Source organism: Blennius ocellaris (genome assembly GCF_963422515.1).
Source record: "Blennius ocellaris genome assembly, chromosome: 10".
NCBI lineage: Eukaryota > Metazoa > Chordata > Actinopteri > Blenniiformes > Blenniidae > Blennius > Blennius ocellaris.
In genome coordinates, this window is record NC_137659.1 from 29,738,667 (window position 1) to 29,763,521 (window position 24,855).

General features: G+C 46.8%; 1 protein-coding gene across 2 annotated transcripts in view; it reads right to left on the reverse strand.

The window, feature by feature from the left end:
• Positions 1 to 23,412, reverse strand: part of emilin2a (elastin microfibril interfacer 2a) — a 35,614-nt gene extending 12,202 nt beyond the window's left edge. The window contains exons 1-5 of one of the 2 annotated variants that reach the window (XM_080503194.1): positions 23,229 to 23,412; positions 23,013 to 23,138; positions 17,865 to 18,055; positions 15,838 to 17,637; positions 1,799 to 2,077 (exon numbers count right to left, since the gene is read on the reverse strand). In XM_080503194.1, coding sequence (XP_080359320.1) covers positions 1,799 to 2,077; positions 15,838 to 17,637; positions 17,865 to 18,055; positions 23,013 to 23,138; positions 23,229 to 23,359 — 2,527 coding nt within the window. In that variant the 5' untranslated portion in view covers positions 23,360 to 23,412. The remainder of the gene's footprint in view (positions 1 to 1,798; positions 2,078 to 15,837; positions 17,638 to 17,864; positions 18,056 to 23,012; positions 23,139 to 23,228) is intronic. The other variant, XM_080503195.1, reaches the window with a different exon arrangement.
• Between the last annotated feature and the right edge of the window lie 1,443 nt (positions 23,413 to 24,855).

Sequence of the window (24,855 nt, forward strand, 5' to 3'; positions counted from 1 at the left end):
GGACACATGAGGGAAAACAGGACAAATACAAACTACCAACAAGACCCTGATGAGAATGAAGACGTGGACACATGAGGGAAAACAGAACAAATACAAACTACCAACAAGACCCTGATGAGAATGAAGACGTGGACACATGAGGGAAAACAGGACAAATACAAACTACCAACAAGACCCTGATGAGAATGAAGACGTGGACACATGAGGGAAAACAGGACAAATACAAACTACCAACAAGACCCTGATGAGAATGAAGACGTGGACACATGAGGGAAAACAGGACAAATACAAACTACCAACAAGACCCTGATGAGAATGAAGACGAGGACACATGAGGGAAAACAGGACAAATACAAACTACCAACAAGACCCTGATGAGAATGAAGACGTGGACACATGAGGGAAAACAGGACAAATACAAACTACCAACAAGACCCTGATGAGAATGAAGACGTGGACACATGAGGGAAAACAGGACAAATACAAACTACCAACAAGACCCTGATGAGAATGAAGACGTGGACACATGAGGGAAAACAGGACAAATACAAACTACCAACAAGACCCTGATGAGAATGAAGACGTGGACACATGAGGGAAAACAGGACAAATACAAACTACCAACAAGACCCTGATGAGAATGAAGACGTGGACACATGAGGGAAAACAGGACAAATACAAACTACCAACAAGACCCTGATGAGAATGAAGACGTGGACACATGAGGGAAAACAGGACAAATACAAACTACCAACAAGACCCTGATGAGAATGAAGACGTGGACACATGAGGGAAAACAGGACAAAGTACTCGAACCAGAACTGAGGACCTGCAGCAAACCACACTGAATCACCACAAGCTTGTTTACAGGGAGGCGCTTCTCATCATCACTTTTCTCTTAGTGTTGTTTTTGGTAGTGTGTGTGTGTGTGTGTGTGTGTGTGTGTGTGTGTGTGTGTGTGTGTGTGTGTGTGTGTGTGTGTGTGTGTGTGTGTGTGTGTGTGTGTGTGTGTGATGAAATATGCAGACCAGCTGTGTTTGGATCCAGCTGACAATCCAAGCAGACCTGGGAGAGAGAAGGTCTGCCTGGGTCCCTGCCCCGACCCTCTCAGCTCCTCCCCTCTCGGCTCCTCCCCTCTCGGCTCCTCCCCTCTCGGCTGCCCCTCCCCTCCCCTCTCGGCTCCTCCCCTCTCGGCAGCCCCTCCCCTCTCGGCTCCTCCCCTCTCGGCTGCCCCTCCCCTCCCCTCTCGGCTCCTCCCCTCTCGGCTCCTCCCCTCCCCTCTCGGCTGCCCCTCCCCTCCCCTCTTGGCTCCTCCCCTCTCGGCTGCCCCTCCCCTCCCCTCTCGACTCCTCCCCTCTCGGCTGCCCCTCCCCTCCCCTCTCGGCTCCTCCCCTCTAGGCAGCCCCTCCCCTCCCATATTGGCTCCTCCCCTCTCGGCAGCCCCTCCCCTCCCCTCTTGGCTCCTCCCCTCTCGGCTGCCCCTCCCCTCCCCTCTCGGCTCCTCCCCTCTCGGCTGCCCCTCCCCTCCCCTCTCGGCTCCTCCCCTCTCGGCTGCCCCTCCCCTCCCCTCTCGGCTCCTCCCCTCCCCTCTCGGCAGCCCCTCCCCTCTCGGCTCCTCCCCTCTCGGCTGCCCCTCCCCTCCCCTCTCGGCTGCCCCTCCCCTCCCCTCTCGGCTCCTCCCCTCTCGGCTGCCCCTCCCCTCCCCTCTCGGCTCCTCCCCTCTCGGCTGCCCCTCCCCTCCCCTCTCGGCTCCTCCCCTCTCGGCTGCCCCTCCCCTCCCCTCTCGGCCGCCCCTCACCTGGTGCTCCAGCAAAGCCGGTGAAAGGCTCTCTGGAAGACTGTTCTGAGCCTCGTCGCACCGTCACCCTGCGGACGTATCCCGGGGGTCCCGCCTCGCCCTTCTCCACCACGGGGCTGGATGGCTGCCCGGGGCTGGATGGCTGCCCGGGGCTGGACGGCTGCCCGGGGCTGGACGGCCGAGGAGGGATGATGAAAGGGATGTGGACTTGTGGGATCCTGGGCCTGGTCTGGACCGCATCCGGCACAGAGGCCGGCCACAGTGGTCTGAAGGTCAGTCCTTTGGGGAAACAAGATGGTGGCAAGACCATCAAATGTTCATTTAGTCCCAATGTGAAGAAGGACGAACGTTTCTGAAACACTCTGTTCCTAAAGCTGAACACATCACAGCTTTAACCCTTCAACTGACCTCAACAACTGACCCTGACAACAACTGACCCTGACAACAACTGACCTCAACAACTGACCCTGACAACAACTGACCTCACCAACTGACCCTGACAACAACTGACCCTGACACCAACTGACCCTGACAACAACTGACCCTGACACCAACTGACCCTGACAACAACTGACCTCAACAATTGACCCTGACAACAACTGACCCTGACAACAACTGACCTCAACAACTGACCCTGACAACAACTGACCCTGACACCAACTGACCCTGACAACAACTGACCCTGACACCAACTGACCCTGACAACAACTGACCTCAACAATTGACTCTGACAACAACTGACCCTGACAACAACTGACCTCAACAACTGACCCTGACAACAACTGACCCTGACACCAACTGACCCTGACAACAACTGACCCTGACAACAACTGACCCTGACACCAACTGACCCTGACAACAACTGACCCTGACAACAACTGACCTCAACAACTGACCCTGACAACAACTGACCCTGACAACAACTGACCCTGACAACAACTGACCCTGACAACAACTGACCCTGACACCAACTGACCCTGACAACAACTGACCCTGACAACAACTGACCCTGACAACAACTGACCTCAACAACTGACCCTGACAACAACTGACCCTGACACCAACTGACCCTGACAACAACTGACCCTGACACCAACTGACCCTGACAACAACTGACCCTGACAACAACTGACCCTGACAACAACTGACCTCAACAACTGACCCTGACAACAACTGACCCTGACAACAACTGACCCTGACAACAACTGACCTCAACAACTGACCCTGACACCAACTGACCCTGACACCAACTGACCCTGACACCAACTGACCCTGACAACAACTGACCCTGACAACAACTGACCTCAACAACTGACCCTGACAACAACTGACCCTGACACCAACTGACCCTGACAACAACTGACCCTGACAACAACTGACCCTGACAACAACTGACCTCAACAACTGACCCTGACAACAACTGACCCTGACAACAACTGACCCTGACAACAACTGACCTCAACAACTGACCCTGACAACAACTGACCTCAACAACTGACCCTGACAACAACTGACCCTGACAACAACTGACCTCAACAACTGACCCTGACAACAACTGACCCTGACACCAACTGACCCTGACAACAACTGACCCTGACAACAACTGACCTCAACAACTGACCTCAACAACTGACCCTGACAACTGACCCTGAAGACAACTGACCCTGAAGACAACTGACCCTGAAGACAACTGACCTCAACAACTGACCCTGACAACAACTGACCCTGAAGACAACTGACCCTGACAACAACTGACCCTGACAACAACTGACCCTGACAACAACTGACCTCAACAACTGACCTCAACAACTGACCCTGACAACAACTGACCCTGACAACAACTGACCCTGACAACAACTGACCGCAACAACGGACCCTGACAACAACTGACCCTGACACCAACTGACCCTGACACCAACTGACCCTGACAACAACTGACCCTGACAACAACTGACCTCAACAACTGACCTCAACAACTGACCCTGACAACAACTGACCCTGACAACAACTGACCCTGAAGAAAACTGACCCTGAAGACAACTGACCCTGACAACAACTGACCTCAACAACTGACCCTGACAACAACTGACCCTGACAACAACTGACCCTGACGACAACTGACCTCAACAACTGACCCTGACAACAACTGACCCTGACAACAACTGACCCTGACAACAACTGACCTCAACAACTGACCTCAACAACTGACCCTGACAACTGACCCTGAAGACAACTGACCCTGAAGACAACTGACCCTGAAGACAACTGACCTCAACAACTGACCCTGACAACAACTGACCCTGACAACAACTGACCCTGAAGACAACTGACCCTGACAACAACTGACCCTGACAACAACTGACCCTGACAACAACTGACCTCAACAACTGACCTCAACAACTGACCTCAACAACTGACCTCAACAACTGACCCTGACAACAACTGACCCTGACAACAACTGACCCTGACAAGAACTGACCTCAACAACTGACCCTGACAACAACTGACCCTGACACCAACTGACCCTGACAACAACTGACCTAAACAACTGACCTCAACAACTGACCCTGACAACAACTGACCCTGACAACAACTGACCTCAACAACTGACCCTGACACCAACTGACCTCAACAACTGACCCTGACACCAACTGACCCTGACAATAACTGACCTCAACAACTGACCTCAACAACTGACCCTGACAACAACTGACCTCAACAACTGACCTCAAAGACTGACCTCAACAACTGACCTCAACAACTGACCCTGACAACAACTGACTTCAACAACTGACCTCAACAACTGACTCTGACAACAACTGACCCTGACAACAACTGACCTCAACAACTGACCCTGACAACAACTGACCTCAACAACTGACCCTGACAACAACTGACCTCAACAACTGACCCTGACAACAACTGACCCTGACACCAACTGACCTCAACAACTGACCCTGACAACAACTGACCTCAACAACTGACCTCAACAACTGACCCTGACAACAACTGACCTCAACAACTGACCTCAACAACTGACCTCAACAACTGACCTCAACAACTGACCCTGACAACAACTGACCTCAACAACTGACCTCAACAACTGACTCTGACAACAACTGACCCTGACAACAACTGACCTCAACAACTGACCCTGACACCAACTGACCCTGACAACAACTGACCCTGACAAGAACTGACCTCAACAACTGACCCTGACAACAACTGACCCTGACACCAACTGACCCTGACAACAACTGACCTAAACAACTGACCTCAACAACTGACCCTGACAACAACTGACCCTGACAACAACTGACCTCAACAACTGACCCTGACACCAACTGACCTCAACAACTGACCCTGACACCAACTGACCCTGACAACAACTGACCTCAACAACTGACCTCAACAACTGACCCTGACAACAACTGACCTCAACAACTGACCTCAACAACTGACCCTGACAACAACTGACCTCAACAACTGACCTCAACAACTGACCCTGACAACAACTGACCTCAACAACTGACCTCAACAACTGACTCTGACAACAACTGACCCTGACAACAACTGACCTCAACAACTGACCCTGACACCAACTGACCCTGACAACAACTGACCCTGACAAGAACTGACCTCAACAACTGACCCTGACAACAACTGACCCTGACACCAACTGACCCTGACAACAACTGACCTCAACAACTGACCTCAACAACTGACCCTGACAACAACTGACCTCAACAACTGACCCTGACAACAACTGACCCTGACAACAACTGACCTCAACAACTGACCCTGACAACAACTGACCTCAACAACTGACCTCAACAACTGACCCTGACAACAACTGACCTCAACAACTGACCTCAACAACTGACCCTGACAACAACTGACCCTGACACCAACTGACCTCAACAACTGACCCTGACAACAACTGACCCTGACAACAACTGACCTCAACAACTGACCTCAACAACTGACCCTGACAACAACTGACCCTGACAACAACTGACCTCAACAACTGACCCTGACACCAACTGACCCTGACAACAACTGACCCTGACAACAACTGACCTCAACAACTGACCTCAACAACTGACCCTGACAACAACTGACCCTGACACCAACTGACCCTGACAACAACTGACCTCAACAACTGACCCTGACAACAACTGACCCTGACACCAACTGACCCTGACAACAACTGACCTCAACAACTGACCCTGACAACAACTGACCCTGACAACAACTGACCACAACAACTGACCCTGAGAACAACTGACCCTGACAACAGCTGACCTCAACAACTGACCCTGACAACAACGGACCCTGACAACAACTGACCCTGACAACAACTGACCTCAACAACTGACCCTGACAACAACTGACCTCAACAACTGACCCTGACAACTGACCCTGACAACTGACCCTGACAACAACTGACCCTGACAACAACTGACCTCAACAACTGACCCTGACAACAACTGACCTCAACAACTGACCTCAACAACTGACCCTGACAACAACTGACCTCAACAACTGACTCTGACAACAACTGACCTCAACAACTGACCCTGACAACAACTGACCTCAACAACTGACCTCAACAACTGACCTCAACAACTGACCCTGACAACAACTGACCTCAACAACTGACCCTGACAACAACTGACCCTGACACCAACTGACCCTGACAACAACTGACCTCAACAACTGACCCTGACAACAACTGACCTCAACAACTGACCTCAACAACTGACCCTGACAACAACTGACCCTAAGAACAACTGACCTCAACAACAACTAAACCTGACAACAACTGACCCTCACCCTATTTTTCATTTCTGTCACCAGAGGGCGCCACTCAGTCCACATCGTGGTGAAATAGCAATAAGAAGAGCAGTAGTAGTGATAATGCCGGTGACGGCAGGAAGGATCACAATATGTGCCGTGAACACGGAACACGTTCTGCCCGTCCCTTTACGTATCTGAAGTAGAGGGTAAATGAGCTTTGGCTGCTGGCTCGTGTTCTTCCTCCTTTTTGTTCAGGGCTTGACACTTTCAAGTTTCATTGCACTTATTCTAATGACAATAAAGAGATTCTATCCTTTAGCTGGGATCACATATCTCCACTGCAGTGGATTCAGTCTTCACTGTCCGACTCTTACACATAGACTTTGGTTATCAGGACACCTGGCAGATGAAATATGTTTCAGAATGAACCCGATTGAGGTTCCCTGATCAAAAGAGTGAAAGACCAAAGCAATGATTTCAGATGAGAGCAGGCCGTTGAACCTGTGGACAGCTTTCTTCTGTCTGGCTCTTCAGGCTCTACAGGCTCTACAGGCTCCTCAGGCTCTACAGGCTCTTCAGGCTCTACAGGCTCCTCAGGCTCTACAGGCTCTTCAGGCTCTACAGGCTCTTCAGGCACTTCAGGCTCTACAGGCTCTTCAGGCTCTACAGGCTCTACAGGCACTTCAGGCTCTACAGGCTCTTCAGGCTCTTCAGGCTCTACAGGCACTTCAGGCTCTTCAGGCTCTTCAGGCTCTTCAGGCACTTCAGGCTCTTCAGGCTCTACAGGCTCTACAGGTTCTACAGGCACTTCAGGCTCTTCAGGCTCTACAGGCACTTCAGGCTCTTCAGGCTCTACAGGCTCTTCAGGCTCTATAGGCTCTACAGGCTCTTCAGGCTCTACAGGCTCTTCAGGCTCTACAGGCTCTACAGGCTCTTCAGGCTCTACAGGCTCTTCAGGCTCTACAGGCTCTACAGGCTCTTCAGGCTCTACAGGCTCTACAGGCTCTTCAGGCTCTACAGGCTCTTCAGGCTCTATAGGCTCTACAGGCTCTTCAGGCTCTACAGGCTCTTCGGGCTCTACAGGCTCTTCGGGCTCTACAGGGCTCTTCAGGCTCAGCTTCCATCGTCTCCTCACAGCAAAGGTTCATTATTTGCTAACCAAAATATTTTGGGTTCAGCAGGCAGAAGAAAACCAGATTTTTGATGCTCCGCCTCCTTCATCAGATCAGAGAAAATCTGTCCTCTGAAAGTTTCTGATGAAACAGAAACATCCCCCATAAGTATAATTCTTCTAGCATTTGATAGAAACCTTAAATATTGAAAATAATGGAGTGAAACAGAAAGGAAAAGTGCTGTGCTGTGGGTCACCCAGTCCTGTGATACCTATGTTACCACAAGGTGGCGTTTCAGAGGACATAGACCAGAGGTTTGTAAACTTCATAACTAAAATAGACATATGTCTCGTTTTAAACCACAGAAAACTCATCTAGAGCCACTAAACATGTCTATCCTTTAAAATGAAGATAACACAGCTCGTAAAGCTCATGGTTTCTATATAATAGTTCATTTGATATATTTATAACACAGATGTTGCATTGGTGAAATGTAGTTCAAATGTGTTTAGGTGTTTTGTCCCGCTAAGCTCTTTTATACCTTTCTGTGTCATTTCAGATTTTCTCTGTTCCTGCTTTGTTCTGGATTTAATCTGTCTTTGCTCAGGGTTATCTCACTGACACATTTTAAACTCAACCTTTGTCAGCTGCAGGCACAATCAGTGAGCACACTCGGGGTTGTTTTTTGACAAAATATGAAACTTTATAATTTAAGAGTCTCCTGAAAATATGAGATAACAGATTCTTGTCTGGACTGCAAACAAAAGGAATATAAAACAGACGTGGGTCTTTTTATGTGTTGCTTATACAGTAGTTTCACTGGGTGGGTGGGTCGGGGGGCGCCGATGAGAAGCTCACGACCAGCAAGAGGCAACATGGTGACCACAAATCATACAAAGTCTGAAGTGTTCCTCTCTTCCTCCAGGTGACATGAGGGAGGCGAAGCAGTGAGGAGTCCCACCTGGTGGAGCTCTGGGACTCCCTGCTGTGTCTACATGTCTTTCAGCTCCTCCAGCCTCACATCTCTCCTCAGGGAGCTTTTCTATCATTTCCCAGCACAGAGTTGAAACTCCTCAAGTCTTTAACGTGGATGTTTTCCTTCCAACGACATGGAACTCGCCTCCAACTCTATTTATTCCTTGAACTAATCACAGTGTGGGTGGAGCAGGACGGAGAAGTCCTCTGGTTTTCTTGGAAGGACAAATTCAAGAAACAAATTGGACAGAGAAAGAGCGAGCAGGGAGTGAAGAGGAAGAGGAAGGAGGTGAAAAAAGGTCTGACAGTTATTTGAGAAGGACTGGGCTCAGCGCCAAGCAAAGGGAGGTTGAGGAGAACCAGATTGAAACAGAGTGGCTGATCACTCATCATCAGAAGCACTTTCTTCACTCGGAGACTTTCTGGTGCTTTCTATTCATACACATGTAATATCCTCAATTATTTATGAATGGCTAAACTGAACAGATCCAATGTTATTGATCACTTATTGAATGCTATTGTATGGGTCTCGTGTTACTGAGGACCTGAACTGTTGCAATCCTGTGGCATTCAAGTGATTTCCAAGCCAAGGTGGAGCAGTGAGTGACTGGAACTCCACATGAGAAGCCTTTCCACCCTCACGGCACGGCGTTTAGGAGCCTGAAAACAGGTTCCAGGGAGGAGGAACCGTAAAATGTTGCCTTGACTTTGACGTGTGGACGGAAAAGATGCACATTTGCTGAAAACGATGATGCCATGGCCTTTGCCCCTGACCCGGTAACCCCACAACTCTTACTGGACAACAACACTGCGGACCAGCTTCTCCTGATGCTGGTCGCTTCAACAAGGCCAGATTTCACCCTTTTGCCAGGTTTCTGCTGGGGCACAGTTACACACACTTCACATGTACTACATCGATTTGAGTCATTTTTGTAGTGCTGTAAAGCTGACCTCTATTACTAGGAATCTTTGAACTCATTGAAAACCATCAATATTGACACTGAAGATGTGACCACCTCCCAGCTGCACTCAACAAACTGATGAAGTTAGAAAACCTTCATCGTTTTTTTCCCAGAGTGGTCCGGTAAAAGTAGGTCCTTCTGGCTCATTTGACATGATTGGGTTCATTTCTCAGCGCAGTCAGAAACGTAGTTTAGCTTAGGAAAAGAGGCTCCATCTTCCTTTAGAGCCTCCTTGAGCCTAGGAGACACTGATGCTTCCTTTAGAACCTCCTTTAGCCTAGGAAACACTGATGCTTCCTTTAGCCTAGGAAACACTGATGCTTCCTTTAGCCTAGGAAACACTGATGCTTCCTTTAGAACCTCCTTGAGCCTAGGAGACACTGATGCTTCCTTTAGAGCCTCCTTGAGCCTAGGAGACACTGATGCTTCCTTTAGAGTCTCCTTTAGCCTAGGAAACACTGATGCTTCCTTTAGCCTAGGAACCACTGATGCTTCCTTTAGAACCTCCTTTAGCCTAGGAAACACTGATGCTTCCTTTAGAGCCTCCTTGAGCCTAGGAAACACTGATGCTTCCTTTAGAACCTCCTTTAGCCTAGGAAACACTGATGCTTCCTTTAGCCTAGGAAACACTGATGCTTCCTTTAGCCTAGGAAACACTGATGCTTCCTTTAGCCTAGGAACCACTGATGCTTCCTTTAGAACCTCCTTGAGCCTAGGAGACACTGATGCTTCCTTTAGAGCCTCCTTGAGCCTAGGAGACACTGATGCTTCCTTTAGAGTCTCCTTTAGCCTAGGAAACACTGATGCTTCCTTTAGCCTAGGAACCACTGATGCTTCCTTTAGAACCTCCTTTAGCCTAGGAAACACTGATGCTTCCTTTAGAGTCTCCTTTAGCCTAGGAAACACTGATGCTTCCTTTAGAGTCTCCTTTAGCCTAGGAAACACTGATGCTTCCTTTAGAGTCTCCTTTAGCCTAGGAAACACTGATGCTTCCTTTAGAGTCTCCTTTAGCCTAGGAAACACTGATGCTTCCTTTAGCCTAGGAACCACTGATGCTTCCTTTAGAACCTCCTTTAGCCTAGGAAACACTGATGCTTCCTTTAGAACCTCCTTTAGCCTAGGAAACACTGATGCTTCCTTTAGAGTCTCCTTTAGCCTAGGAAACACTGATGCTTCCTTTAGAGTCTCCTTTAGCCTAGGAAACACTGATGCTTCCTTTAGCCTAGGAAACACTGATGCTTCCTTTAGAGTCTCCTTTAGCCTAGGAAACACTGATGCTTCCTTTAGCCTAGGAACCACTGATGCTTCCTTTAGAACCTCCTTTAGCCTAGGAAACACTGATGCTTCCTTTAGAGTCTCCTTTAGCCTAGGAAACACTGATGCTTCCTTTAGAGTCTCCTTTAGCCTAGGAAACACTGATGCTTCCTTTAGAGTCTCCTTTAGCCTAGGAGACACTGATGCTTCCTTTAGAGTCTCCTTTAGCCTAGGAAACACTGATGCTTCCTTTAGCCTAGGAACCACTGATGCTTCCTTTAGAACCTCCTTTAGCCTAGGAAACACTGATGCTTCCTTTAGAGTCTCCTTTAGCCTAGGAAACACTGATGCTTCCTTTAGAGTCTCCTTTAGCCTAGGAAACACTGATGCTTCCTTTAGAGTCTCCTTTAGCCTAGGAAACACTGATGCTTCCTTTAGAGTCTCCTTTAGCCTAGGAAACACTGATGCTTCCTTTAGAGTCTCCTTTAGCCTAGGAAACACTGATGCTTCCTTTAGAGTCTCCTTTAGCCTAGGAAACACTGATGCTTCCTTTAGAACCTCCTTTAGCCTAGGAAACACTGATGCTTCCTTTAGAGTCTCCTTTAGCCTAGGAAACACTGATGCTTCCTTTAGAACCTCCTTTAGCCTAGGAAACACTGATGCTTCCTTTAGAACCTCCTTTAGCCTAGGAACCACTGATGCTTCCTTTAGAGTCTCCTTTAGCCTAGGAAACACTGATGCTTCCTTTAGCCTAGGAACCACTGATGCTTCCTTTAGAACCTCCTTTAGCCTAGGAAACACTGATGCTTCCTTTAGAAACTCATGTCAATCTTCCTGGAGGCGGGGCTTCTCCAGCTCTGTGACGTCATCAAATAGAATCAAGGTGTTGAGCTCCCCCACCAGGTAGAACAGAGAAACATCACTGTGAACTCAAGCTGGAGGGAATCAATGAAAAAACACTTTGGGGTGTAGATGAACCCCAAATAGCACTTTTATGATGTTTAAAGCACAGAAAAGTCCATTTAGTAGAATATGGGTCCTATAAAATGGGAAGACTGTTGTCAGTGGGGCTGCGCGAAAACCTGTCCTATCCCAAGAACATGCAAATTCCACAACAAAGCCTCCTTGTAGAATTTCTCACTGTGAAGGTAGAGCATGGTCAACTACACAACAATTCAGTCATAGGAGAGATGCTGTAGCTGTTGCTTCAAGTTTCATATGTTGAAATGTTCATGTGTTCATCTATTAAAACCACTTATGTGTAAAAAGCTTTGCGCATTGAGGTCCCACAAACACTTGATGAGGGAATCCTCCTGTTTCACAGTGTCTTCTCACTAAAACACACACATCACTCATACTTAACTTAGTTGTGTTGGTCAGTCTCGGGCCCCAGGCCCCATGCTTGACTGCATTAAATGAACATTTCGTTTGTTTTCCTTCATGATAAAGTGGCTCTCAAAGTCAGCTGACTGGATCAGGATGGTGTGTGTGTGTGTGTGTGTGTGTGTGTGTGTGTGTGTGTGTGTGTGTGTGTGTGTGTGTGTGTGTGTGTGTGTGTGTGTGTGTGTGTGTGTGTGTGTGTGTGTGTGTGTGTGTGTGTGTGCCAGTGTGTATGAGACAGTGGACCGTGGGATCAAAGTGTGAGGCAGGACAGGTGAGAGCAGGTGTGACAGAGCTGCTTCCATTACAACATGTGACAGTTCCTCCGGAGCCTCGCTGATCATGTTGCGCTAAGAGGCTGCTAACGATAAGGTTTAGCTAATGAGAGCGGCGCCCAGCAGGCCCTGCTCCTCACTCACCTGAGGTATCCAATTACACAGTGGAGAGACGGAGGATGTCTGGAGGAACAACAGAGAAAAGACGACATGGACTGTCTGTCCCACGTCAGAAGGTGGGCTGGGGGGCCGAGGGCGGTTCTGACTCGGCCCACCCACCGCTGGGAGAGAGCCTGACGCTCGCTAATGAAATCAAGCTTCACATGTTGGACATCTCAGACCTTATTTGGCAGACTGTGAAATGAAATGCCTCGGAGCTTTCCTCAGCTCTCTATCACACCATTGTTTGGGATGATGGTGTAAGAAAGGGCGGCGCCGATCATGGGGCCCCGTCATGACATCACAGCCGAGGGCAGCCGGAGCATCTGGTCCTGGGTGTGGAGCCCGTCTCCGTCCAGCCCGGCTCCAGCAGTGAGTCAGGGACATAATGAGGACCAGACGGTTCGCATCAGGCTGAGGTCACCCGACGGGAATCTCTGGAGGTCGGACAGGGAGGAGGGGAGTGTGTGTGTGTGTGTGTGTGTGTGATGGGGGAAGTGAGGTCTGCAGTGCTGTGGTATGAATAATAAAAGCTATGTCATGGTGAAAGAAGCATGTTGGAGATCAACAGTGCTGCAGTTAAAACTAAAAATGTAAGGCTCTATTTACTTGTTTCATTCCTGGGATGAAAAAGGGTGGAAATTGTTGGGGCAACATGAATCTCAGCCACAGGAAATGTGCGATGTGGGCCTCTGCCTCTGGGTGCCGGGACAGATTGAATGACATTGCGGAGGCCCAGTGAACCCGTGTCCTCCCACTCTGGGAAATACCCTGCAGCCGTTCACAGGATCTCATCCTTCCTTCCAAGCCTCCCTTGCAAACCAAGCCAGCATTATATGGAGGATTATCTCCAGGAAAAGTTCGTGTTTACACAGATGGACTCACACTTCACACACTCATGAGTTGGGAGTGACCAGAGGAACTTAAAAAATCATTATGAGATTTTCCCCCAACAAACTGGTTTGGGATCTTTTCAGCATTTGACAGCCTAAATGTGTGAATCCAGTGAACAGCAGGCCGGAATCTGAATGTAATCAGCGTCAGCACGCTTGTCACGATGACTCTCCTGGCTAATGACGCCCAGCGCTCGTGAGCTCACACACTCCAACACAACTACTGGTGAACCGTCTCCGCCCGGCAACACAAACACACTGATGACATTGGGTTTTTTAAGGTTTTCATTCAGTCATCCAGAAGCTTCCAACATGCATCAACTATTCAGAGGGCACTCAGTAAATACTTTTTGAATTATTAACTTGTTATTGTAGGCTTTTATGTTGTATTTTACTGGCTCATCAAAGTCTAAATCATACGTTATTGGTAACCATCAAATCCACCAGATTCACCTGAACCTGTGATTCTGAGCCTGAAGTACACCTGCTTCATAAGGATTGGACTTGTTTCTCAAGTATTCATGTACATTAAACAAGTCAGGAAACCTCCATTTGCTCTCAGAACAACCAGCCACATAGTATTGTGGTGAATAAGCTACGCAGTAGTGAAGGAGGCAGCCAAAGCTCAGGACTGAAACAGTTGTGTAATAAACATTCTTCTGAAATGACATTGTGTCTTATGTGAATGCTCAGTGCATAAAGACTTCCTGCACAGGCATTCAGTAGACTCACACACAACTTTCACTCTTTCACTTTTCACCGGGTAAAACTCATGTTGAAAACCACTTTTTTTTAAATGAACAGTTTCTTTTTGCAAAGTTGTCTGCTTCCTTGTGATAAAAAGTTGTGCTCTCAATTTGAAATGCAGCTTGAATCTAAGCAACAGTGCAATCACATCTACTTTCACGACCAATGCACAAACACCAGGAGTCAATGGCAGACCGCCTGTTATCAACAATAACTACTATGGTGGTCAGAAACCAGCGGTGCTGCCGGTGCACAATAATGCTGTTACCCTCCAGCCACAATGAACACGGTAGACCGATGCTACACATCAGGGTCACTGTGAACCCTGTAGCTGGTGCTCTCTCCTCTCTGTCCTCTTTTTCTGCACCTTCCCTCCTGTGATAATGGAACTGGGCCATTCCACTACCGACACCCACCATAACTGCAACGTGAGGTTTAGCTCGCAGCCTCACATCAGCTTGGTTGTTGCTCTCAATCGTATTATTTTCTCTCTTTACTCTTCTGTAACTCAGGTCTGCAACCTGCAGTCGTGGCTCTTCAGCCTCGCTCTCGTGGCTCCATGAAGCTTTTACTGGATTATATGGAATTAGACATTTTCATCGTATTTAAGTTTTGCTGCAAAGCAACCAATCTTTTAAGATGACTCCTATCTCAGAGCTGGAGGATGGGAATGTGACAGTTTGTCAGCTACGAAGGCCTTTCACTACAAGAGATAAAAAGTCAAACTTTCACGTCTGAAAGATGACCCTGGATAAATAAATTAAATTAAATAAGATTAAAAAAACCCACATAATACACATAATAAAAATAAGTATCGCAAATGAGAAGAGACGCATGGAAAAACTAATTTACTCTGAATGTCGATTATGAAGGTTTATACACCCACCAGGGCCGCCCCTGGCCAAGTGGGGGCCCTAAGCAGGATTTTATTTTGGGGGCCCCCTTCCAATAACATAATAATAATAATAATTATTATTATTATTATTACTATTATTATTGTATTGACGTTTGGAAGCCATCTCTCTCTCTCTCTCCACTCTCCACCTGTAAACAACTGTCTGCCGGCCCATCTGACCGCTGATTGGTCAGATGGTGATGCTTCGTGCTTTCGTCTCTTTTTTTCCTCTCTCTCTCTCTCTCTCTCTCTCTCTCTCTCTCTCTCTCTCTCTCTCTCTACTGCCTCGGATGACTTGGTGGCGGTGTTCTACGCGCCTCTCAGCAAAATGCAGCGCATCCTTTGCGCATTTGCAGAGAATGATGATACTTTATTGATCCCGAGGGAAATTCAATTCACTTGCGCAAAATGGGGCCCCCATGGATCGCGGGGCCCTACGCACAGCGCGTGTTCTGCGTGTAGGGAGGGGCGGGCCTGACACCCACACACACACACACACACGCACGTATTGGTTTGGTGTATACATTTGGTTGATTTGAGACCTTAACAACCCACAACATCAAAATAACCATAAAAAGGCAGCTTACCTGGCTCTTTCGCAGCCACGTCCTCCAGCCCGTCTTTCGTGTCTCTGACGTTACCAGAAACGGTATCTAACCTTCCAAACACCTGTTCCAGTCTGTTTACACGGCGGTCCAGGGCAGAGACACCTGCAGTCGCACCCTGAGTGCTGTGAGTGCAGCGCTGCACCTCAGAGGACATCTGTCTTCCCAGCGTGTCCAGTCTCACCTTCAACTGCTCCACCTGATGGTTGGTGGCGTCACCTGAAGCCCAGCTGTTGTGCTGGTGGCTGTCAGCGCCATCCTGGTTTGCATTGCAGCATGTTGAGCGCATTTGATACATGTCCTGCTTGTACCTGCTCAGGGAAGCGTTGATCCAGGTCACAGTTCCAGCAAGACCCAGCACGTTGTCTTGGAGATTGATCAGTCCCTTCTGAAAATGCTCCATTGTCTTCACACGGACCTCATACCCATCAAGCTCCGTCTGAACGTGTTCTTCCAGCTGCTTGAGTCTGTCCATGTTGGAACTGACATCTGTGCTTAGAACATTCAGGTTGCTCTGGTACTGCTTCAGGTTCTTCAAAACGTTTCCGAGTCCAGATGTGGCAGGAGCCGAACTTTCTCCTCCTCCAGTAATTCCAGACTTGGAACATCCCACAGAGCACAGCTCTTCAAGAGCACTGACCTTATCTTCCAGAGTCTGGTAGAGGAACTTGCTGTTGACCTCCACGGAGTCACCAAGCACACTCAGGAAGGAGTTGTTGCTCATTTCTGCCAACACGTTTGTGAACTGGTCCTCCATGCCGTTCAAGCGTTCTTCTAGAAGTTTCTGAACTTTTGCTACTTCCTTTGAAATTGTACGTGTCAGTTTCTCTTCAATGTAGAAACAGTGTGTTTCTGCATTTTGTTCTGTGGTATTTATACGAGCTTCCAGCTCCTCAATCAACAATCCAAAGTCGTTGGCTTCCGGAGGCGCAGAGATGTGCGCTAGCTCGTTGTCTATGCGGACATTGAGGATGCGGTGAGCCTCTGCTATGCGATCGATCTCTCGCCACAGGTCCTTGTGGTTGCCGTGTTCTTTTGCCTCTTGGGGGGGATCCGTCTGCCTTTGAGTTCGAACAGGTCCGTCTGCAGCGGCCATGTCCAAACGCAACGCCCTGATCTCCTTCCTCAGCTCAGCCTCTTTGGTTTCCACCACCTTGGTCATTCTGAGCACAACCTGATCATCACTGTCTTCACAGGTCTTCTGCACCGTGTGGATTTTGTCTCTACATGAGCTCTGGGCCTTGGCCACTTCCTCTTCCACTTTCAGGTCCAACTCTTTCTTCAGTTTCTCCAGTTTTCCATCAACATAAGTCTGCATGGCCTCGAAATCCGCCACAGCCAGAGTCTGCGATTGAGAGGCATCCATCAGGACACGGATTTGCCCTTCATGATTTGTTGCAATCCCTCTTAAATCCTCTAGCGTTTCATCTTTGCTCTTCAATGTATTACTGATATCGTCCATCCGGGCTATGATCTTTTCAAGGGCCTTTTCTCCTGCAATCCCCCCTCTCATTGCTTGATGGCCGTCGAGCACTGCTGGAGTGTCCGCTGTTCCTGCCACCGAGCCTCCGTCAGGCGGACGCATGTTGTTCAGAAGTGTCACCAACATGTTCTTTGTGTCATCCTGCAGGTCTGTGCGGAGGGTGGTAGTTAACCCCGTCAATGCCGACTGGAGATCCTGAACTGTCTGAGACAGACGCTGAACTTCACCTTCCAGAAGCTGCACTTTATCAGCCCCTCCGTGTCTCGTCTCATGGTGTGCTGTCTCTCGGCGCTCTGGCCCTGAAACCATTGAGAGAGCTTTTAGCTGTTATTGTTACATATAGTCAAAGGATGTTGTTTAGTTCAATTGTTTATCGTAAACAGAGAAAGGCACTTTACAGATGCAATGTGATGGAGACATCTTCAGTAGCTACATGTCAGTCTATTTTTATCATTTAAAATCACTTTTGAATCCTTGGAACAAAGTTTCACGTCCTGTATCTTTGCAAGTAGGAATGTTTTCATACTCTGTATATGTCTGGTTGTATATCCATAACCCGATAGAGGGAAAGTCTGTGATCCCGGCACCGTTTGTCCATCTGTGGGTGGTTTGAGGTCTTTACAGGACGGTCCCTGGTACCCAGGACAGCATCTCCACTCCAGCTCCGTTACAGTCTTGTAGGCAGTCTTATATGTGGGTCGAAACCGAGTTTTGTATCTAGAAAACAAGACATTAGTCATTAAAAAAGATTTACTTTCTTTTCCAAACACAAATAAAAAATTGTACTTTCCAAATTTGAGTTATGTTGTTATATACAGCAGAATAAATAGTGGAATGAAAAAGGTTTTAAATAGAAAGCGTTAATACCTGCTATCCTCACAGTTAGTTTTTTTTACATTTTGAAAGGAAAAATGGTGCTTTTCATCCACAGAAAACAACTCTCTGAGAAACAACAGATGACATCAGTTCCTTGAAGACAGGGGTCATGTGATGCTCCCCATCTGTAAAGTTGATGTCTAAAACAATCATCTGTTCACATTCCCCAGCGCTGCTGATAAGTCAGCTCAGACGGAAACAATGGAAACTAAAACCTGGTGGAAAACACCACGGCCACCCTGAGCAACATGTTTCAGGCTGAAGCTCACATGAAAACAGGCAGGCGGTGTTTTCTCACTGCCTGCACTTCTGGAAACGCAGTCTGGTGACATAAGAATGACGAGCTTCCAGGAAACTTTTCCACTTCAGCTGAGTTTCTCTGTAATTGTGAAGATAAATCTCTGAGCTCAAACACAGATACTAGATTGTGCCTGGAACTGACAATGATTCACAAAGATTATTAAATCGTCTTCCTAAACAAAACTATAACCAGTCCCTGCTTGGATCTGCAGCAACCAGCCAGTTAACACAACACTTTGTTATGTTGAATCAGCCTTCAATCAGATTGTGCTAATTTGGTATAAAATGTTATTTGGCTCTTCAAAGAGAAGAAAACACAATAGTGAAAAATGAGCCACTAACAAAAAGCACTATATATTTTACAGACAACAATTCTTATTTTTTACACTCAGAGAACGACACACACTGTGATTTGACTTTCATACAACAGACTCCGAACGAGGAGGTTTACACAAGATTTCATAATGCGGAGCATTATTTTACAAGATGACAAAGAAACAGACTTTACTTTCATCCATTGATACTCACGCACACACGCACACACACACACACGCACACACACACACACACACACACGTCTATGAGCAGCCTGAGCTTCAGTCTTTACCTGTCGACAATTGGATATAAACACCAGATGAGAATGGAATCGAACCACCAACCTGCAGATGACATGCTGCCTTAATATTATGCTACATTCACTTTCTGATGGCTTTCTATTTTCCCTTTGTGACATCATGCAGGGAAATAACCACATCCTCTGGTATTTACACTCACTTTAAACTACAAAGATTACTGATATAACGAATGAATTCAGTAGAGTATGAAAGTTAGCCTTATGGTGAGTAGCTTGCATTAGCTACTTGGTAGTAATTGGAATTACACATACGACCAACCTAAGTAACATTATGAGACACACTATATTTTTAACTAACTATTCTGAAACGTCCCGCTGCAGCTGTGGAGTCTGAACTTCTTCAGAAGATTCTTCTTCTGCCTCAGATTCTGTTTCAAACTGGTTCGTTGACCGACAGCATTTCTATGAGTCATAGTGAGAAATCCACCATTAGCATAAGCACATTGTACGGAAACGTCTTCTTATTGGTTTGCCAGATGTGACTCACTGTTTCCAGCCAAAACACAACGTAAAACCTGCCCACCTCAATGAAAACCAGCCCAAATGTCTACCTCTGTAGAAACTCATGTGTAATAAGGAACACGTTATAAACACACAACTGCACTAAATAAGGGATACAGGTAGCCCAATCTGGCAACCCTGATCTTCTCCCCGAGAGGCGTGGAGTAGGTGTGGACAGACACAGCTCATTAGCATTTAAAGGTACAGACACAGAAACAGCCTGTTCTCAGTCAAGCCACTCGAGGGGCTTTTAGATTTGGGGAAATACACTTTGAATACAATGTTGGTGGACCTCTGTGAAAGATTCCAGATGTTTACATGACGATATGAGAAGCTCAGCTTTCAGACAAGCAGTGAATCAAACAGGCAAAGAGGATCTGAACACGAGAACTCGAATTCAATCAGGCATTCGAATTGTGTTCATTTACATTGAACCAACTAAATATTTTTAAAATGTGGCCTCATGGAGAATTTCACCACTGAAGACTTCTGAACCAAGTTGACAATATTTCATTTTCCAAACTATTGATTACTGAATATTATTTTTGCTATTGCGCCATAATCTTTGTGACATAAATAAATGGGGATGAGCTCAGAGAATATGTGTAGCCGAGCCTTTAATAGGATTTTGATATAGAGTGAGCAAACATCCTGTTTTTCTCTGTCGTGTCCTCATTTCACATCCTGCCAGAGGCATCCAGAGGTCTTCATACATTCAATAATGTCGACCCGTGTGTTTTTGGAGTTTATTGTTTGAGAAGACTGGAAGTTTTCTTTAAAGTTGCAATTTGTAGAAACATTTTTCCTATACATCATTTCTTATTGATAAGTTCTTCATCCAGTCATACTTTATGAGAGAGCTATTATTGTGTTGTTGTATTCTGATATTCTGTTTCACAGGTCTGCAGCCTGCTGTGGCTCTACAGCCCCTCTCTATGAAGTCCAGGGATCGCGAAATGCCAAAATGTTTTACTGGACACTGGTAAATCATGCAGTTTTTACTGGACCGAAGTAAAGTTTGACGAAAATATAATTTGTTATATGAGGCTGTAATAAACTCATCTCCACAGGAAAGTATGAAATATATGAATGTATGACTGCATTCTCTCAAAATGCAACTTGAGGTTAGTATAACAGTGATTGTGAAATACGTTGGACAGTTGGACATTACTGATAAAAATGTCCTTGGCCCAGTTAATATCCTCTTAAATCCGGTCTCATGGATTTCCTGAATGGAGGAGGGTCTCAATGAGACGCAAAGTAATGAGTCGGGAAATCCATTCTACAGTTTGCAGCGAGGATGCTCGGGAAGTAGCATTGCGGCTATCATACATTTCATGACAACGTGTTCGCTGCTTGGAGGTGTTTTACGCTCAAAACACCGCAACGCGTCAGCGTGGATGTTTGCAAAGCCGTTGTACAGCGAGGCGCTCTGCCGCCTGATGTCACTGCTTGAAAACGCCGTGGAGAACAGCACCAACATCACAACATTGATGTTCAACTAACCTCAAGTTGCATTTTGACAGAATGGAGTTATACATTCATACACTTTCCTGTGGAGATGAGTTTATTACAGCCTCATACAACTTTATTAAGTAATCCACTTTATTACTCCCAGGAGAAATGATTGATCAAAGCAGCAGCACCTGCAGTGTTTCCAGCTTGAACACATGACAACCATTGGGACTATTTCCAGGGAGTCTAGTGTGGAGCAGGACGCAGCTTCACGGAGGTGTGAATCGCCTGCTACAGCGGAGGAGCTGCCGTTCATTGTTTTGATATCAGAGTTTTCAAACGGTAACGTCAGGCGGCAGAGCGCCGCCTGCTGGACAAGGTTTTGCAAACGTACGTCGATGTTACGTCGTGTTTTGAGCGTAAAATACGTCCAAACTGCAACATGTTGTCATGAAAAGTTGGAGAGCTGCAGTGCTACTTCCCTAGCCTCCTCGCTGGCTGCAAACTGTGGAATGGATTTCCTGAGTCAATACGCTGAGTCTCATTGAGACCCGCCTCCGTTCAGGAAATCCACTCCACATTTTGCAGAGCAGTGGAAATCCAGACATGAGACCGGTTTTAAGAGGATAGTAACCAGACCAAGGGCATTTTTATCAGTAATGTCCGACGTATTTCACGATCACTGGAAGCCTTCCATACATTTCATGAAATCGAACAATTTGATTTAATTTTTATTTCAATTGACATCAGATTCATATCTGCTGGCTAAATAAGCTTAAATTAGTTAAAATGGTTTGACCATCTAACATTTCTCAAATAAACAAATAAACATGGCAAAAATTGTCAAACCAAAAGAAAAAATGGCTTAAAAGAAAAATACAGCCAAAATGTCCAAGAGTTAAAAAGTGAAAGAAGATTAAAATAATAAAAACTAACATTTTAAAAAAGGTAAAAGCCTCTCAAAACTGCTCAAAAAAACTAAAAATGTAATCAATTTATCCTCTGAAATTATATTTAAATTCCTCATATACTTATATCTAAACTTTGTTTAGCCGTTTTCTTCATGTTAAACATGTTTTGTGGCTTCAGCTGAACTTTATTAAACGTCTTTTTGGATCATAAAACTTGGGAGCAGTGAAAAGACCAGGAGAGGCGTCATTTTGATCATGAGAAGAATCATGAGAACAATCATGAGAGGAATCATGATCTTGAGAAGAATCGTGATCATGACAGGAATCGTGATCATGAGAGGAATCATGAGAAGAATCATGAGAAGAATCATGATCATGAGAGGAATCGTGATCATGAGAGGAATCGTGATCATGAGAGGCATCATGATCATGAGAGGAATTGTGATCATGAGAGGAATCGTGATCATGAGAGGCATCTCGTGATCATGAGAGGAATCGTGATCATGAGAGGAATCGTGATCATGAGAGGAATCATGATCATGAGAAGAATCATGAGAGGCATCATGATCATGAGAGGAATCGTGATCATGAGAGGAATTGTGATCATGAGAGGAATCGTGATCATGAGAGGCATCGTGATCATGAGAGGAATCGTGATCATGAGAGGAATCGTGATCATGAGAGGAATCATGATCATGAGAAGAATCATGAGAGGAATCGTGATCATGAGAGGCATCATGATCATGAGAGGAATCGTGATCATGAGAGGAATCATGATCATGAGAAGAATCATGAGAGGAATCGTGATCATGAGAGGCATCATGATCATGAGAGGAATCGTGATCATGAGAGGAATCGTGATCATGAGAGGAATCGTGATCATGAGAGGAATCGTGATCATGAGAGGAATTGTGAGGTTATTTTCTTTCACACTGATCGGAGACAAGGATTCTTGTGGACATAATTGTGTTGTGGTGTCTGATGACGTTGTGCTCACGTGACGTGCTGCGGGCAGTCGAGCTGGTAGGGCGGGCACGCGGGCACCACGGGCTCCTGGAAGCTCTCCACGCGCCCCTGCACGGTACAGCTCACGTTCCTCTGCACCACGAAGGCGCACCAGTTCCTGGGAAGCAGACACGACACTTAACGGTCTCCCATACCGTGAAACGCTGAACATTCCCCCCCCCCCCCCCCGACCACCGCCGCTCCCTACCTGCTTCTGTGTCGGTGGGCCACCGCGGAGCCCTGCAGGGGGTCGAAGGAGGAGGGCGACCCGGGACAGGGCTGGAAGTTGAGGACGAGCATCAGAAAAGTCCACATCCAGTCCATGTCTGCCGGCTTCATGTCTTCGACTGTCCAGCTGCTGAGCCTGGAGCTGGAGCCCCGCGCTGCCCGCACACTGACGACCCGCCCGCACACTCCTCCCAGAGCCGCGCCACGGAGGAGGAGGAGGAGGCAGGAGGGAGGAGAGGAAAACTCTGCAGGAAAACTCCTGTAGGAAAACTACTGTAGGAAAACTCTGCAGGAAAACTACTGCAGGAAAACTACTGTAGGAAAACTCTGTAGGAAAACTACTGTAGGAAAACTCCTGTAGGAAAACTCCTGTAGGAAAACTACTGTAGGAAAACTCCTGTAGGAAAACTACTGTAGGAAAACTCCTGTAGGAAAACTACTGTAGGAAAACTCCTGTAGGAAAACTCTGTAGGAAAACTACTGCAGGAAAACTCTGCAGGAAAACTCCTGTAGGAAAACTACTGTAGGAAAACTCCTGTAGGAAAACTACTGTAGGAAAACTCCTGCAGGAGGAAAACTACTGCAGGAAAACTCCTGTAGGAAAACTCCTGTAGGAAAACTACTGTAGGAAAACTCTGCAGGAAAACTCCTGTAGGAAAACTCCTGCAGGAAAACTCCTGTAGGAAAACTCCTGTAGGAAAACTACTGCAGGAAAACTCTGCAGGAAAACTACTGTAGGAAAACTACTGCAGGAAAACTCCTGTAGGAAAACTACTGTAGGAAAACTCCTGTAGGAAAACTACTGCAGGAAAACTCCTGAAGGAAAACTCCTGTAGGAAAACTACTGTAGGAAAACTCCTGTAGGAAAACTACTGCAGGAAAACTACTGTAGGAAAACTCCTGTAGGAAAACTACTGTAGGAAAACTCCTGTAGGAAAACTCTGCAGGAAAACTCCTATAGGAAAACTCCTGTAGGAAAATTCTGTAGGAAAACTCTGCAGGAAAACTCCTGTAGGAAAACTCCTGTAGGAAAACTCTGTAGGAAAACTACTGTAGGAAAACTCCTGTAGGAAAACTCCTGCAGGAAAACTCCTGTAGGAAAACTCCTGTAGGAAAACTACTGTAGGAAAACTCCTGTAGGAAAACTCCTGTAGGAAAACTCTGCAGGAAAACTCCTGTAGGAAAACTCCTGTAGGAAAACTCCTGCAGGAAAACTCCTGTAGGAAAACTCTGTAGGAAAACTCCTGTAGGAAAACTCTGTAGGAAAACTCTGCAGGAAAACTCCTGTAGGAAAACTCCTGTAGGAAAACTACTGTAGGAAAACTACTGTAGGAAAACTCCTGTAGGAAAACTACTGCAGGAAAACTCCTGTAGGAAAACTCTGCAGGAAAACTCCTGTAGGAAAACTCCTGCAGGAAAACTCCTGTAGGAAAACTCCTGTAGGAAAACTACTGTAGGAAAACTCTGCAGGAAAACTACTGTAGGAAAACTCTGCAGGAAAACTCCTGTAGGAAAACTCCTGTAGGAAAACTCCTGCAGGAAAACTCCTGTAGGAAAACTCCTGCAGGAAAACTCCTGTAGGAAAACTCTGCAGGAAAACTCCTGTA